This window comes from Astatotilapia calliptera, chromosome 20 (genome assembly GCF_964374335.1).
Source record: "Astatotilapia calliptera chromosome 20, fAstCal68.1, whole genome shotgun sequence".
Taxonomy (NCBI): domain Eukaryota; kingdom Metazoa; phylum Chordata; class Actinopteri; order Cichliformes; family Cichlidae; genus Astatotilapia; species Astatotilapia calliptera.
In genome coordinates this window covers 28907041-28922029 of record NC_137441.1, presented here as the reverse complement: position 1 = coordinate 28922029, position 14989 = coordinate 28907041, and the positions used below count along the sequence as shown (strand labels likewise).

General features: G+C 39.9%; 1 protein-coding gene across 2 annotated transcripts; it reads right to left on the bottom strand.

Annotated features, from left to right (window-relative positions):
- Positions 1–871: 871 nt before the first annotated feature.
- Positions 872–10730, bottom strand: tmem115 (transmembrane protein 115). Of its 2 annotated transcripts, none has more exons than XM_026155132.2 (4): positions 10597–10730; positions 9156–9844; positions 7134–7498; positions 872–5309 (listed from the first exon to the last, which is right to left on the bottom strand). In XM_026155132.2, exons 2-4 carry the CDS (start codon positions 9645–9647, stop codon positions 5006–5008), a joined length of 1161 nt encoding a protein of 386 aa, XP_026010917.1. In that variant the 5' UTR covers positions 9648–9844; positions 10597–10730; the 3' UTR covers positions 872–5005. The 2 variants fall into 2 exon arrangements, with proteins under 2 accessions (XP_026010917.1, XP_026010918.1); XM_026155133.2 differs by lacking the exon at positions 10597–10730 and adding an exon at positions 10297–10543.
- Between the last annotated feature and the right edge of the window lie 4259 nt (positions 10731–14989).

Genomic DNA, 14989 nt, shown 5'->3' with positions numbered 1-14989 from the left:
CTTTAACAGTAACTCGTTTTCCTTAGGTTCCAGCTAATTGTAGCTTTGGGCTAAACAAGTGACAGTGGCCATTACTGTACTGGTCCAGTATAAAATAAATGATGGGGTTATGCCCCTACGGGCGAAAATATTTTAAGAACCGAGTTAATTGAACCCAAGTTATAGCATTAAGGTCCAATTCTAAACAGTGCCAGAGCCAGAGCCTAACAGGAAAAACTTTGTGCTTACTGCCCCACCTGGCGGTCAATTTCAGAAAACAAGCCAATTCAGAGGCAGGGAGACGAAATTGTGTAAAAATGTTCCTGTAAATATGAAAAACAAAATAAATGTTACACTACAGGTTTTCCTCACCTCTGGCAATATATAATATATGCCAAATTAATCACACTTTTTACTTTACTAGGAATTAAGAGGTTAAGTATTAGCCAAGTCCTTCTAATAAATACTACTGTGTGATCACCTCTATAAAAGAAAAGGCTTTGGTAGTATTTGTGTTAATGCAATGCCAAGGAGGAAGTGCATCAACAATGATCTTAAAGAAGCAACTGTTTCTCCCCTTCATTCTGGTAAGGGTTATAAATTCATCATTATACATTAGAAGGATTAGTCACTAGTGGGAAAACACTCAAAACAACTGACAGTCTTCCCAGGAGTGGACGCCACAGCAAATTCACCCATCAAGGTTGGACTGTGCAATGCTCAGGAAAGCTGAAAAAAACCAAAAAATCTAAATTTAGGATTCTAAAGGTCTGATGTGTGACTTATAGTGACATGTAAAAACTCTTTCACATGACTACTGAGCCCACAAATTCAATAGTAGCTCCACAGCAGGGTACCAATTACCACAAGAGTAATACACCATTCACTAACATTTCATACAATCGCCTTTTATTTCATATTGAGATGAACTAATATATTTGAAAATCAACAGAAGTCTGTGCAAATGCCACAGTACAGAGAAAGAAAGATGTCCTTAGTGTGAACGAGATCTGCTGGAGCAAAAGTAGAGACAGAGAAGGAAAATGGAAGTAATGAAAAGCAAGAAAAATAAACCTTGTGGGTGATCAACTCTGCCAAAACACAACAGTCTCATCTTTCTTAACCATTTTTATCTAAAGCTCATGAAGTTTGGTGTTTCCCAAAACAATGACATTTTTCCTAGGACTATGTTGTCTCACAAAGTGTCTTAAAGACTTGACAACCTTACATGTACAGCATCCCCCAAACACCCAAATGTACCTTACAAGTGATAACCCAGCCATATCAAGCAGTGATTATATTTAATGTCATTGTTACAACTCTCTTTTCTCAGCTTCACATTTGTAAAAACACTCATACTGGAAAATTAAGACAAGAAAAACAATCAGATTAATAGAGGCAATAGTTCTAAAAGAAGTCTTAAATTCTGATGTAACAACACATGAAGCCCTTCAGTTACTCGTCTTCCAATTTTATACCTTGGGCATACAATTTTCATCCATCTCTCATGTGTCTCAAAGCAAGGAGCTTGTTTAAGACCTGAAAAAATTGAACATAAAATTATGTAACTGGACATCCAATTGGGAAATGATTTGTGAGAATACATTTAAGGATGAATGTAAGGGTGGAGTGAAACAAGCTTTAAAAAAGTCACCATGCCCGGCTGAAGACATGATACATGTGAACAGGGGAAGGGGAAAAAAGACTTGAACCAAATTTATGTCGGCCAAGTTGCAATGCTAGCATTTCTGCAGAGCCTAAAAGAGAGGCCACTGTAATTTAACAGTGAACAGCACTGACATCATTCATTATGCTCGTCTGCAGTTTTTATAGTTTGACCCAACTGTACAAAGGGATAAGACACACAGACAGGATCTGCCTTCTTCGCTTTAATGACATTTTAATTCAAGGGGGGGGAGGAAATAAATAAAAAACAAAACATTGGAAACAGGACTGGAGGTGAGGTTTGGCTGAATGTCAGACTGACGAGATTCAGTCTGAAACCTCAGACTGCCAGCTACAATGCTCCACAGCCTTCAAACCACTAAAAAATAAAAAAAAATAAAAAAAAATAAAAAGGTACAACTTCACCAAATCACTGAACTTCACAGTTATCTGCAGGCAACCGCATTAGCATGTTTTGCTGCAATGCTGATTTTGTGATGCAAGCTGAATTGGGCAGCCAGTCAAGCTTAACACACACTTTTTAACTGCTATTTGACTATTTGCGGACTATCTTGCATGTAAAGGGTATGAAAATGACACCATAAAGCTGTAAATTGCACTGTAATTCTATGCAATTATGTACAAAGTTGCCTTGACTGTTTTTATCCGTTGCTACTGTGTTTGATGGTCGGGTGCAGTGTTAAGTATCAGACGTCTGACTGCAGCTTCACCTGCTCCACTCTGAAGATCAGTTCCTGTGTCCGTTCATTTACAGAAACAGTAACATTCAAATTAATGTAGAGGCCCAAATCATCCCATGTATACACAGGCTTGCCAAAATATGAGCACAGTGAGATAAAACAAGAATAAACAGGACAGCACACAGAATTCCATCCCTCTAATATGGCTTATCACTTCCCTGTCAACATCACATCTCATTCCATCAACCGTTTCAATTTATCACATGGGGCGAAGGTCTGCAGACTACAGGCTATTTTTGCCATTTATTAAGAAGCAAAGAACCCAATTCTATATTTCAGAGTTAAAAAAAAAAAAAAAAAAAAAGGGAAAATTTGAGTCCAGACACAAGGCTGACCGTTTTCTCGTAGCTTCAAAGGCGTGCTCAGAATCACTCCTTCTGAGCCACAGATAAACATTTTCACTTAGGAGGAATTCAATTTGGTTGGCTACATTTATGTGGGTTTTTTGTTTTTGTTTTTTTATTTTGAAGGTGTGGTGACACAGGAAGTTTCATTATGTTGATAAAACAACATTAAAAACAACCTATTTTAATATTTATTTTGAATTCAAAACTATTAAATGGAATTACACATGTAACATCATACTCATTTTTGTAGCTCTGTAGTTTCCCCAATAATATAATAATAACAATCTGTAATTTTCTTAAATATCTTTAGGAAAGTAGAGGTAACTCTTAATTCTTAGCAGTTCACCCTAATCAGCGTTTAGTCTTAATGTTTGGCCTGTTTTCACAGGAAGAATCATAGAGGCCGAAGGAGGGTGTGAATATAACCTCATGGACTTTTGCTCTTCTAATCTAAAGTGATTTTAAAAAACAAAAAAAAAAACACCATGGTTCACAGTCTCAGCTAGTTGTAATTTCTCACTGAAATTACAAGCTTATGATTATGATTATGAGTGTAAACGTATTTTTCCAAAGTACGGTTTCAGTTTGTCATCATTGCTAAACAATTCATTTGCTTCAAATGACTAATCAAAAAGGACAGGAGGGAAATTGCAAATTCAATGATTTGATTGTTTCCACAATAGCATGCAACAGCAACAGCAATGACTGGCAGCACAATCAGTGAACTGATGACCTTTAGGTGTAAATGAAGTTCATGTTTATTTAGATGAAATAATTTAGCTGCTATCAACAACCCTAGAAAACGATTCACCATGAGTCAGGTCTGGAAGTATAAATTTAGAGATGGTAATGCTACAAGTCCAAAGGATGTGACTGTGAGACCTGTGCCATGTTGACTACTGACCAGGACAGCAGTCCTCTGTTTGTGGAATCATTTGTCCTCATGGACCAGTGCCAGAGTTACAACAATTATAAAACTTAAAATCGGTAACTCATAAATCAATGTGATTTTCTTTAAATACCACATTTCTAATGGTGCAAATGGATAAAAGAAGCGCAGACAATGACCACCCTCCCTTCATTGTAGGCACCCAGATAACAGAACAGCACTTGCTCACACATTTGTAGCATAATTTCAGAATCTTGAATGCAGAAGTGTAAACAGGTTAGGATCAGGAAAGAAATAAAATCAGCTTGCAAAACAAGAAAATCATCCACAGATCTGTGTGAGCGTAACACCACCAACATGTCTTGTTAGTCCAAAAAAGTTAAATTTTTGTTGAATTAAATAAGTGAATAGACTATTTGGGGGGGGGGGGGGGGGGGCACTGACAAGAAAAGAAAAGGGAAAAAAAAAAAAAAAAAAAAAAAAGGAGGGTGGGTGGGGTTAATGTGGTTTGTACTTCTGCTTGTGATTCCAGAGAGGTATCGGGTGGCAAGTTGACCTGGTCTGGAATTTTTCTTTCACCTGGCACTTTTTCAAATCTTGATGTTTGGTAACACAGTTCATCAGCAGGACAGACCCGCAGCAGCTTCTTTCCTGTGGTCCAGCAGTTGGTGCTGAGTAACATGCTTTTCATGCTTCCTCCGTTCCACACCTGGTTCTATATTTGGAACCAGTGAACCCAAAGCTAATCTGACTTAGTGCTTCTCAATTTGACGCGCCACAGTCTTTCATCGAGAATCAGGAACTCAAACCCAGCCTCTGTCACGGACAGCTTTCCCCACAGCGAAAAACAAAAGAATGAATATGGCTGCTCTGTAAAACTTACAAAAAAAGAATATCATACACCCATTTCATTATTTATTTAGAAAGCAAAAAAAAAGAAAAAGACACACGAAGCAGTGAACAGATTTCTGCAAGCTGGGATTAAGTCTGGAAAAGAAAGAATTTTTGTGACTTTCTTTCGTTTGTATGCAGGAGCGAGTCAAGAATTTAGTGTTCAGTCTGCCCAACTACACTGAGCATTTACAACCATCGTGTCTCAACTGAAAGCACTGTACAGTCTTTTGGGCTTCACAATGATGCTGACAGAGTTTGAGTGTGCACAGCTGTTTGTATACACTGGTCAAAGGGGTGTGTGTGTGTGTGTGTGTGTGTGTGTGTGTGTGTGTGTGTGTGTGTGTGTGTGTGTATGCCTAATAGCTGTCACTGAATAAACCTGTATACTAGTCAGGAACTCTGAACACACCAGTATACTTGCCAGTGACCTCAAACAGAGCGTGCATATCTGTACACTTGTGTTCTGTTTGCTATGATCTTGAAGGTGCATCCTCAAAGCTGATGATGCTGGACTCTGGGTGCTGCACTCCACCCGAGGAAGGTGCTCCGCCACTTTGTGACATCAATGATGAGGAGGTGGAGGAGAGGGAGGCACTGATGGCTCCCCCTGCTGTTCTTGGTGTGGAGGAGGGCTCACGTCCGCCTGGTAGGAGCGGCTGTGTGTCGGTTCTGACCTCGTCGTCATCGTCGTCTTCCTCGTCATCCATGCTGGGCCAAGCAGACTGGTCCTCTACGCGTTTTAGACGCTCGTTCAGAGCTTTCAGGGCCAGTTGTCTACAAGGATGAGACGAAGAGAAATGCTTTGCTTCAATGATTTCAGGGCTCAAAACACTAAACTACTGACATAATAAAAAGAAGTGAGTAATGTGTCTCTATGGGATTCTTGTAGGAATTTCATACGTACACACTGAGAGTCTTTAATGATAAAGACTAAAAAGCTGATAATGTTGAACAATATTTAAATTCACCAAAATAAAAAATACATATAAAAAACGAGCAACATCTACCAAGTGGGCCCCTCGGGGAGTTCAAATAACTTGGCTTCAAGTATCTGACACAAGTTTTTGTGTGAGGCAACATCAGACTCAACCCAAACACTGCTTTTCTAATTGTAAAATAAAATGTGACTATTTGAATGGTGCCAAAAGAACAGAAACATTATGTTTGCACTAGTCTAATCAGAATTACATCCATTTTAACTGCGTGTAATTCTGATTAGACTACTTCATACTGCACTAATCTCACCTTTTGTCTCAAACACATCAGGGAGTCAGTGGAAACGAAATACTAGAAATTAAGATTACATCATTGTGCAATTAAAGCCTCCCAACAATTGTGACGCTGAACATTAAGAGAAACACAGAACCTGACAGGAAAAGCACCAATAGAGCTTTTCACATGCGTCAACTCATTTTACCAAAGTTGGTGGTTAAGTCAAAAACTACCGCAAACGTACAAAACTACTGCTGACTCTTTGCTCTTCATTTCCTCCATGGTGCATTACCTCTTATAGTAGTTGTGCCGAGGTGTGACGTAATTAACAAAGAATAAAGTCACACTAAATTGAGTAGATTGGCTGCTGTCGTGACACCCAATCAAGCTTTTTGAGTCAAGATCGGACATGTCAAACTGAATCCATCCATTCCTAGTTATGACAAATCAATATTTACTAGAGCTACCTCACCAAATTCTCTGTTGTCTTTTAGGATTTCTTTTTTTAAGTAGGAGTACCCAAATCTAGCAGTGAAAAAAAAAAATCCTAAATAATGTTTTACTTAACTTTTGCTCAAAAGTCAACTCTAAATTTATTAAAATGTCAAAGAAGTCATTGCTGCTGTGGGGGCATTTATTTCTCTCCAAACATGTAGCCAAAAAAGTTGCAAATGTATAATTCACAATTGTTTCACATCAACAAACATATAATCTAAAGTGGTAACAGTAACTTGTTTTAAGATATCTGTGCTTACACACAGACGTCACTGAACACACTGGCAGACTTTGCTATTCTAGACAAAACACACATGTCACACCCAGTCTTTTCTTTGGTTAACTACATGGCTACTAACAACTACTGTAATATTGTAAAAAATTAAATAAATAACTGTATCATGTTAATGATACACAAGTGTTTAAATTAATATGCAATTCTTATTTTGTACATTTTTTACAGTTACGATTATGGTCTCTTCCCTTACTTTGTAAATTTGCCAAACATGACACCAAACACACACAATAAAGTATATTTTGTAGCTATCCCATTAACAATGTATTATTAATGAATGTGTATTGAGAGTCTGACATTTTAAGAGCTATAACTCAAACGTTCTCTTTTAATAGAACGGCATTAGAATGCCATTAGGAACCTATTCGCACCATTTATTGAATTATGCAGGGACTGTTGGAGTGTGGCCTTAACGTGGGCATTTTAGACCATAATTTGAAATATAAATAGATGAAGGCAAAAATAACATTTTATACAACACTTTACTGAGACAAACTGAGGCTGGTTGTATTCAATGCTTCAATTTCAGTTTAGTGTATGAGGACATATGTTTACAGATGTAAATATTTAACTCCTCCTTGTTTGCGCTCACTCACCTCCTCCTTTCTGCATCCTGTGGGTCTGTCCCAGGTAAGCTGATGGTGATGGAGGAGGGCGCTCCCACGTCGTATCTCTTTACCATCTTCCTGCACACCTTCATCTTCACCAGGGCAGAGTGGACGAGCCCTGCCAGCAGTCCCACAGCTGGCTGCACTGCCTCTGGGAAGAAACTTGCGAAGGCAAAGTGGTCTGACATGTCGCCGCGGCCCCGGCTGTGCCTCTGGTAGAAGCGCAGGTAGACCCATCCGGACAGTGCACCATAACTGTATGAAGCCAAGGGAGCGGAGCTGTCAAGCAATCCAGACAGGCGCAATAAAGCCAGGAAGAGGAGGACCAAAGCTGGTGCTGCTTTGAGTCTCACCTGAAAGGAACAAAAAGACTTCAGTTCTGGTGGCCAAAATCATCGAGGAAGCTACCATTTTATAAAAACTTGTTGGCTTGCAGTTCTCACAATCTCTTTAAGTGAGTTAGATTTAGGAATGGGGAAAACCAACTGGTTAGATGCCGGGTAACAGGCAGAAGTCACAGTCCAAGTGTTTCAACAAATGTTTCAACAAAGTTCCTAACCTGGTCAATTGAGACCAAGAGATTTGAGAAGTGACCCAGTTTCACTCAAACTGGCAACAAGCACAAAAAGCAAAAATGAGGGCAAACTAAGGCAGAATGGCCAAGACGTTTCAGAAACTTATTGGGAACATGCCACTAAAGTGTGTCTCAGCAAGAAAAACTAAAACCTTATCTGGACACAGCTGCTCTGCAGACGAGCAGGAAACTAAACCCTAAAATGTAAATTAAAAGACTGCACTATAATCCAAATGTCGAAGAAAATCGAACACAGGCCAACTGGAGAAAACGCTGAACACTTCAGTCTGTAAACTACATGTGCTTACACAGTGATAACTTATGACCATATAATCCCATTAAGAGCAAAAACTGGTGACAAAATGACACTTGGATGAATGAAACCTCTGAAAGCGTTTCACGTTTTGCAACATGATTTTTAAATTAATATACAGATGGTAGAAATATGACAATTAAAAAAAGTTATGTCTCTCCTCCAGCATAAACTACAAACAGACCACTTTTACAGACTTTGGGAAGACGACTTACAAGTGTTACAGTTAAGGCAATAAATCTGTGATATCTAGCTGACAGAAATCTATGTTTTGTTTTGTTTTTATTTATCACTTGATACAAACCCAGCCCTGTGACAGACTGGTGACCTGTTATGGTCAGTCACCTCACACCCCTGAGTTTGAAAAGTTGAAGTGGATGGATGAATTGATAAAGTCCAAATAACAGACCTCTGTAAAAGACCTCTGAGGAGGGGGTGCCAAAACTTCTCTATACAGGAAAAAAGGTAAAACACCAAATCCCCATATAATGCAAAAATAACGCAATAGATAAAAAGAATTGTTTTGTGTGTGTGTTGGGGCGGGGGGGTCGTTTATTTTAAACACAATTACAGATACAATCTCATCAAGACTTATCCTGTGTTTGTTCAGACTGTGAAAAGTTGCTGAGTACTTTTTAGCCAACAGTACATCCAAGAAACACCTGAATTTTGCATTATAAAACCACAAATGATTACACATATCATACAAAGCCAGTGATTTTACACTGTACTCCACCATATACATTTGGTTTTATTCTTCAATATATGCACTCCTATCACAACCAGAAATTCCAACTTTCATCCAGTCTAAAAAAGTGATTTTGAGACACTAAATCTTACATATCTACTAATAATTAATTACTGCTGCACATCTAATGGCAAAGCAAGCAGTCTGCAGGTAATACTCCTAAGCTTGTATTAATCCAGATAATAATTAATAATAATAATAATTCAACATTGACTGGTGTTATATTGATCTGTCACGTCCAAAAAAACAGAGTTTATGCACATATTCTAGAGACTAGTGGTTAGCTTTCCATTGTTATTTGTGCAGTTGTTAGGGTACATACTCAGTTCATCTTTACGCCTTTTTACCCCACCCTCTCTTATTAATTATGCTCACCTGTGGCACTCTGAGCACTGTAGTATCCCCCATGGTCTGCTTCAGCGCCACCAGGACACCTCCCAGGAATCCGGCTGCTCCATGGACACGCACAGCAAACAGGAAGTCCAGGTCAAAGGTAGCCACATAGGTGAGGAGGTAGGAGAAGCCTGCTAACAGGCCTGCAGACACGTTAACCACTGCGAAAAAGATCAGGAGCTCCAGAGCACCCCACAAAGGCTCCAGCAGGCGCCCACAGGCCATTACTGTCCCCACATTGGCTGCCACACCCCAGACGTGCTGCTCCACCACTCCATGGGTTACCAGCGTCCACACCCAAAAGTTGGGTGGAAAAAGGTAGCCCGGGGTCACCCCCAATGCGTATGGAGTGTTGACAGCCCATGAAAGCAGGTACAGCAGTACTACTAGAGCACTTATAGCTTTTACTACTACACTGGTGCTGGCAAGGGCAGCCAGGAAGTGCTGTCGTGCCACAGGCAGGTAACGATTCATTGTGGTCAGTTATGAAGAAGGTCCTCTTTGAGCAACTCTGCCCAAAAGAGTTAAAAAAGCAGAACTAGTTGCCTGTTGTTGTAGCAGTTCTTAAATAATGGAGAGAGGTCAATGATGCCAAGCAAAACAGGAGACACCCGTGGGTCCTGACAGCATCAAAATCCACACTCCTCTGTGAGCCTTCATCCGGATAATGTCTGTGAAGTGGGCATAGGCAGCTTTAGTAATCAATACAGTTAGCTTCTACTCTTCCTACAAACGTTTGTTAGCAATTGTATTAAAACTCATTAAGGGAGTTTGAAGCGTTACAGCTCATCTACCCTTCAAAAGGAACAGTACAGTGGAAAACAAGCAAAACCGCTGATTCTTACAGTTTAACAAAGTAACAAACTTCGGGCTTCAGTAGATAACCTTAGCTGGGGCATTTTAATCAAGCTGGCGACCTTCAGTCGGTGTAGACAAAAGTAGGGCAAGCTTACAAATCACCACCAGTTACCAGACAGGTGCTAGGGGCCAAATATGCCAACAATAAGAGAAGCAAAATAGCCAAGTAGTAATTTCTTAAGAGCAGTCTGGCTGAGCTAGCTTGTAAACACTGATAGCTAAGGCTAGCTAGCTGTCAAACTGAGAGTGTTTCCAAGTACTTTACTTTATGTCCACTGAAGATCAGAAGAGGTTTCGTGTGAGTGTAAAACAGAACAGCTAGGGCCAGTAAAACCTGGTCTGTGAAAAAGCCCACCGAGCCCCAGTTCTTAGTCCTCTCGGCCCGGGCTAGCCTGAGGGTTTCCCGTCGCTAGCAACAGGCCCTCAAAACAATATTAAAGACGTTCCCGGACCAGCGTCAGCTCTCATACAGTTCATAGTCTTTCTCATACGACCCTAGCTTCATTGGTTTATTTTAATGTTCTTCTCTCCTTTCAAAGCAGGTTGCCAGACAAAATTATGTTACCTTTCCAGGCACTTCTCCTCCCAGAAAACACCACACAGCGAACTGACCTGCGCTGTCTGCCACCGTCATCAACAATCGGTGAAAAAACGCCGTCGCGTAACTTCCGGACAGCATAGCACTCTGGGATACTGAGTTTTTACACAATCATTTCCGTAAAACGAGTCTGTAAATGATGACTTTCGTTTGCCTACGGTGAAAACTATTTCATTTAGTTTACATTTACTTATATACGCTATTTAATTTGCACTATATTTTAAGTTAAATATTTCACTTTTTTTATCCTGCCTTTATAGTACTTTTACTTTAACCCTTTGAGGTTCACACCAAGAAAATTGCAATTAAAAATAATTTCTTTTGCATTTTTCTATTCATTTAGAACAACAGTAACAAAGTTTAGATTTTTTTTTCAAACAACTCCATAGTTTTTTAAACTTGGGCCTCAACCAAACGACTGAGATTTTCATTCATGGTAAAACTGAATACAAAAAATATTTTTAAAAGCTTAACAAAACAGTTATAAACTTCTGTAACTTAGCAGCACAGTAACTGAACAGATACAAGAGAGTTGTAGTGCTACAGGACCAACTGCAACTGCAATTTAGAGGCCTTAGATTTCCTTTATTTCTGGTGATATGCAACAAAGCACTGCTGGTGGGCATTCAGGCACAGAAGCACTTTGCACTTAATGATACAATAATAATAATAATAATAATAATAATAATAATAATAATAAACTTTATTTATTTATAAAGCACACTTAAAACCAAGGGTATACCAAGGTGCTTAACAAGTAACATAGAGAACAAGAGGAAGATAATAGAAATAGAAATGGGACCAAAGTAAGCACTAGGTATGCAAGCAGATAACTGTCACTGATACATAGGAGAAGCAGCAGATACAGAACAAACAAGGAATTAAATGAGCATAAAAGTGCATAATGTAAAATCATAAGTGAAATGTTAACCAGAAGGAAAGGCAAGATTGAAGTGGGTCTTTAGTCGTAATTTAAATAGTACAATAGAATCAGAGGTGCGGATAGCGAGAAGGAGGTTATTCCACAGTACCGGGGCAGCCAGAGCAAACGCACGGTCACCCCGAGACTTCAGCTGAGATCTAGGTTGCGTCAGAAGTAGTTGAGTAGCAGATCTAAGTGTCCTATTACGAGTATGTGGCCTGAGAAGTTCACTAAGATAACTCGGCGCTAATTTATTAATAGTTTTGAACGTAAGGAGTAATATTTTAAATTGAATATGGCACTTTATGGGCAGTCAGTGCAAGCCAGCTAGAACAGGAGTAATAGAGCAGAATTTCCTGGTACCAGTCAAGAGGCGGGCTGCCCCATTTTGGACTGTTTGCAGTCTAAGGAAAAGAGAAGAGGGAAGACCGTAGTACGGAGAATTACAATAATCCAACCTGGAGGTCACAAAAGCGTGAATAAGCTTCTCCAGGTCCTCATGCAGAACATAATGCCTAGCCTTAGAGATAAGGCGCAGTTGGTGGAAGCTAGATCTCACTAGCAGACACTTGCTTATCAAGTTTGAGCGAGCTATCCAGCAATACACCCAAGTTACTGACATAGTCACAGGAAGAGCTAGCAAAGTGACCCAGAGCAGCACAAAGTTGGACATATTTCCACCTTGACACTTCCTTTGAACAGAGGTTACACCAGCCTTGGTTGTCAGAGTGAAGTGGCAGGTGTCCCAAGTTGTCATAACGCACATCTGGTTGTGGATGTGAAGATCTTGGGGTGTAACGTTTCTGCTGAGGCAACATTTGAGGTGGAGAAGAAGATGATGGTCAGCTAAACTTTGATGGAAGCTTGTTGACCTGCATCAAACTGTGGGCAACTGCACGATGAAACCTTTTGAGAGAGAGTGGTTTCTCATTTAGTAGGGCACAGTCCCTCTTGTGAACAAGCCAGGCATTTGAGATGCAAAGGTGGAGGATGTGGCCAAACATCGTAAAACACCATTGATTTGATTTTGCTGAAGTCTTGTAAATGTGGACCGGCATGTCTGATAGAGCAGAGATCTAGATAAGAGATATCCTGTTGGAAAAAAAAATATCGCAAAGCAAGAGGGAGACACAGAGGGCAGCTACACAGGGGGAAACTACTAAATAATCAGGGAACTAAACAGGGAATACAAGAAACTCAAAACAGAATAACTAGACTCTATAGAATAAACTAAAGACTAACAAAGTGAACGTTATACATAAATCATAGTACAAAAGTGTAAAAATACAGGAAAACTCAAAACACTGGGTCAAATGACCCAGGACCATGACAAATAACATCATGTACAGTAAGACAGGCATGGAGAACAGCACTGACCATGAGAGGCTTCGAACAGATGACACAGCATATATACGACTTTAAGTATATATGTCATCTGTGATATTATTGTGCACAATTATAATGTATTGTTCACCTCCCTTAAATAAACAGGCAGCTTTAAAGTGTGAAATATTCATTGTTACGTCCCCCCCGAAGGGGTCTAGGCATGCGAGTAAGCGAACCAGTAACAAATGAGCCCGGAAACAGAATGAAAAGGAAAACAGACAGGTGTTTAGTAAATAAAATAGTTTTTATTATAGAGAACCTTAACATAAAGAGCCGGCACCGCCGTTTTTCCAATAACACTAGAAAAAGAAAAAACAGTTGCAACAATAAAAAACACAACAACCGAACAAAAAACCCCACACCACGAGGATGCACTTCCAGGGTCCCACAAGCTCACCCTGTCACTAGCAACCGCTAGCTTTACTGCTGCTGAGGCCCACAGGCCCACACTACTCACATAAAGCATTGAAAGCGAATACAAGGCGAGCTTCTACAAATTACAGTGGGCTCAGGAGAAATTCACCTACCTGAGACACTGGCCATTTTAGATGGTAAGTCCTGTGACTAGAAGGATTGCAGCGATTTAATCCATTCCAAAATCATAGAGAATTGTTTGGGGGTTTTTTGTAATGATGTCATATTGCTTTCAGTGGATATTTAAGCTGGTGCGCAGGTTTCCACTATCAGCAATGATTGGTATGAATGCATGTGACTGGACTGTGATGGACTGATGATGTGTACTAAGTGTGACTGACTTGAAATTGAGATGACTGTAACTATTTTAGGATTAGTCACTTCTAATGCCTAATCCACCCCAAACAGTGACAAAGTTGTGGATGTATGTGTTTTGTTTTGGGGTTTTTTGGTTTGCTTGTTTTTGCAGGAGCAAGAGGATGACAGAGACCAGAGGAGGTTCACATAAGTGTGTGTGGGCCCTGCAGACTTAACCCTTTAGCTGACACTTTTCTGTGTTACTGATTTTTGTGTTAAGGAAACTATGGTTGTACTGGCTGCTTGTTGGTTGTGCTATCACACTGTATTGTTGGAAAATTTTAAATATTACAGTGGGAAAATGTGTATACAATGTAGAAAATATACTGTGTTGAAACCAGCGTTCACAGCAGCAGATTGTTGACTACATGATTTACAGCAGCACCTCTGGAATCTGTTGATCCAGGCCTGACCTCCTGGACGCTCCACTGCTAATGTTTTTTTCCCCCTCTCTCTAAGGGTCTTTGTGGAGGATTTGGCATCACACAGACAGACATGAGTGACAATAAAGCAGGATGTGCAGTGATTACAAAACATTTTAGTGTTGGGCTCATTATCATATCACTATTTATCTCAAGCTATTGAGCTTGTAGTGTTAAACCAAGTAAGTGACATTACTTAAGAACAGTCACCGGTTACAGCAGTTTTGATTAAACACATGGGATGATCCTTGATTTGGGCAAATTATGGCAACAGTAGTGCTTTTAGTGATCTGGGGAAATAAACTGCACATGGCACACTTGTGTCTGTAGTGCTGGATGCCTTATTACTCTTATGACCAGTGATGGGAATAACGGCATTACAAGTAACGGCGTTACAAGTAACAGCGTTACAAGTAACAGCGTTACTAACGGTGTTACTTTTTTCAGTAACGAGTAATCTAATTAATTACTATTCCTACCGTTACAACACCGTTACTGTTACTAACAAGAAAATGCGGTCGCGTTACTATTTTTCAACAAACAGACGGTTGAAGCTGTGTTCAGCTTACCGCTTCTTATATCAGTTGCACGGAAGTAGCTGTAAGTAATCTGGACTCTACAGTTTTAAGCAGCTGCGCGCGCTCCCACGGACAGCAATCACTTTCTGCCCGACGATCACTTTTTGGCACAACACCTGGACCCCTAGGAAATGCCCATCCCATCCTAAGTAATTTAAATAGATGACCGGTAGTCGTTGGTGTAACGTTTCTAATCATTTTACAAATGGTAAATGGCCTGTATTTGTATAGAGCTTTACTAGTCCCTAAGGACCCCAAAGCGCTTTACACATCCAGTCATC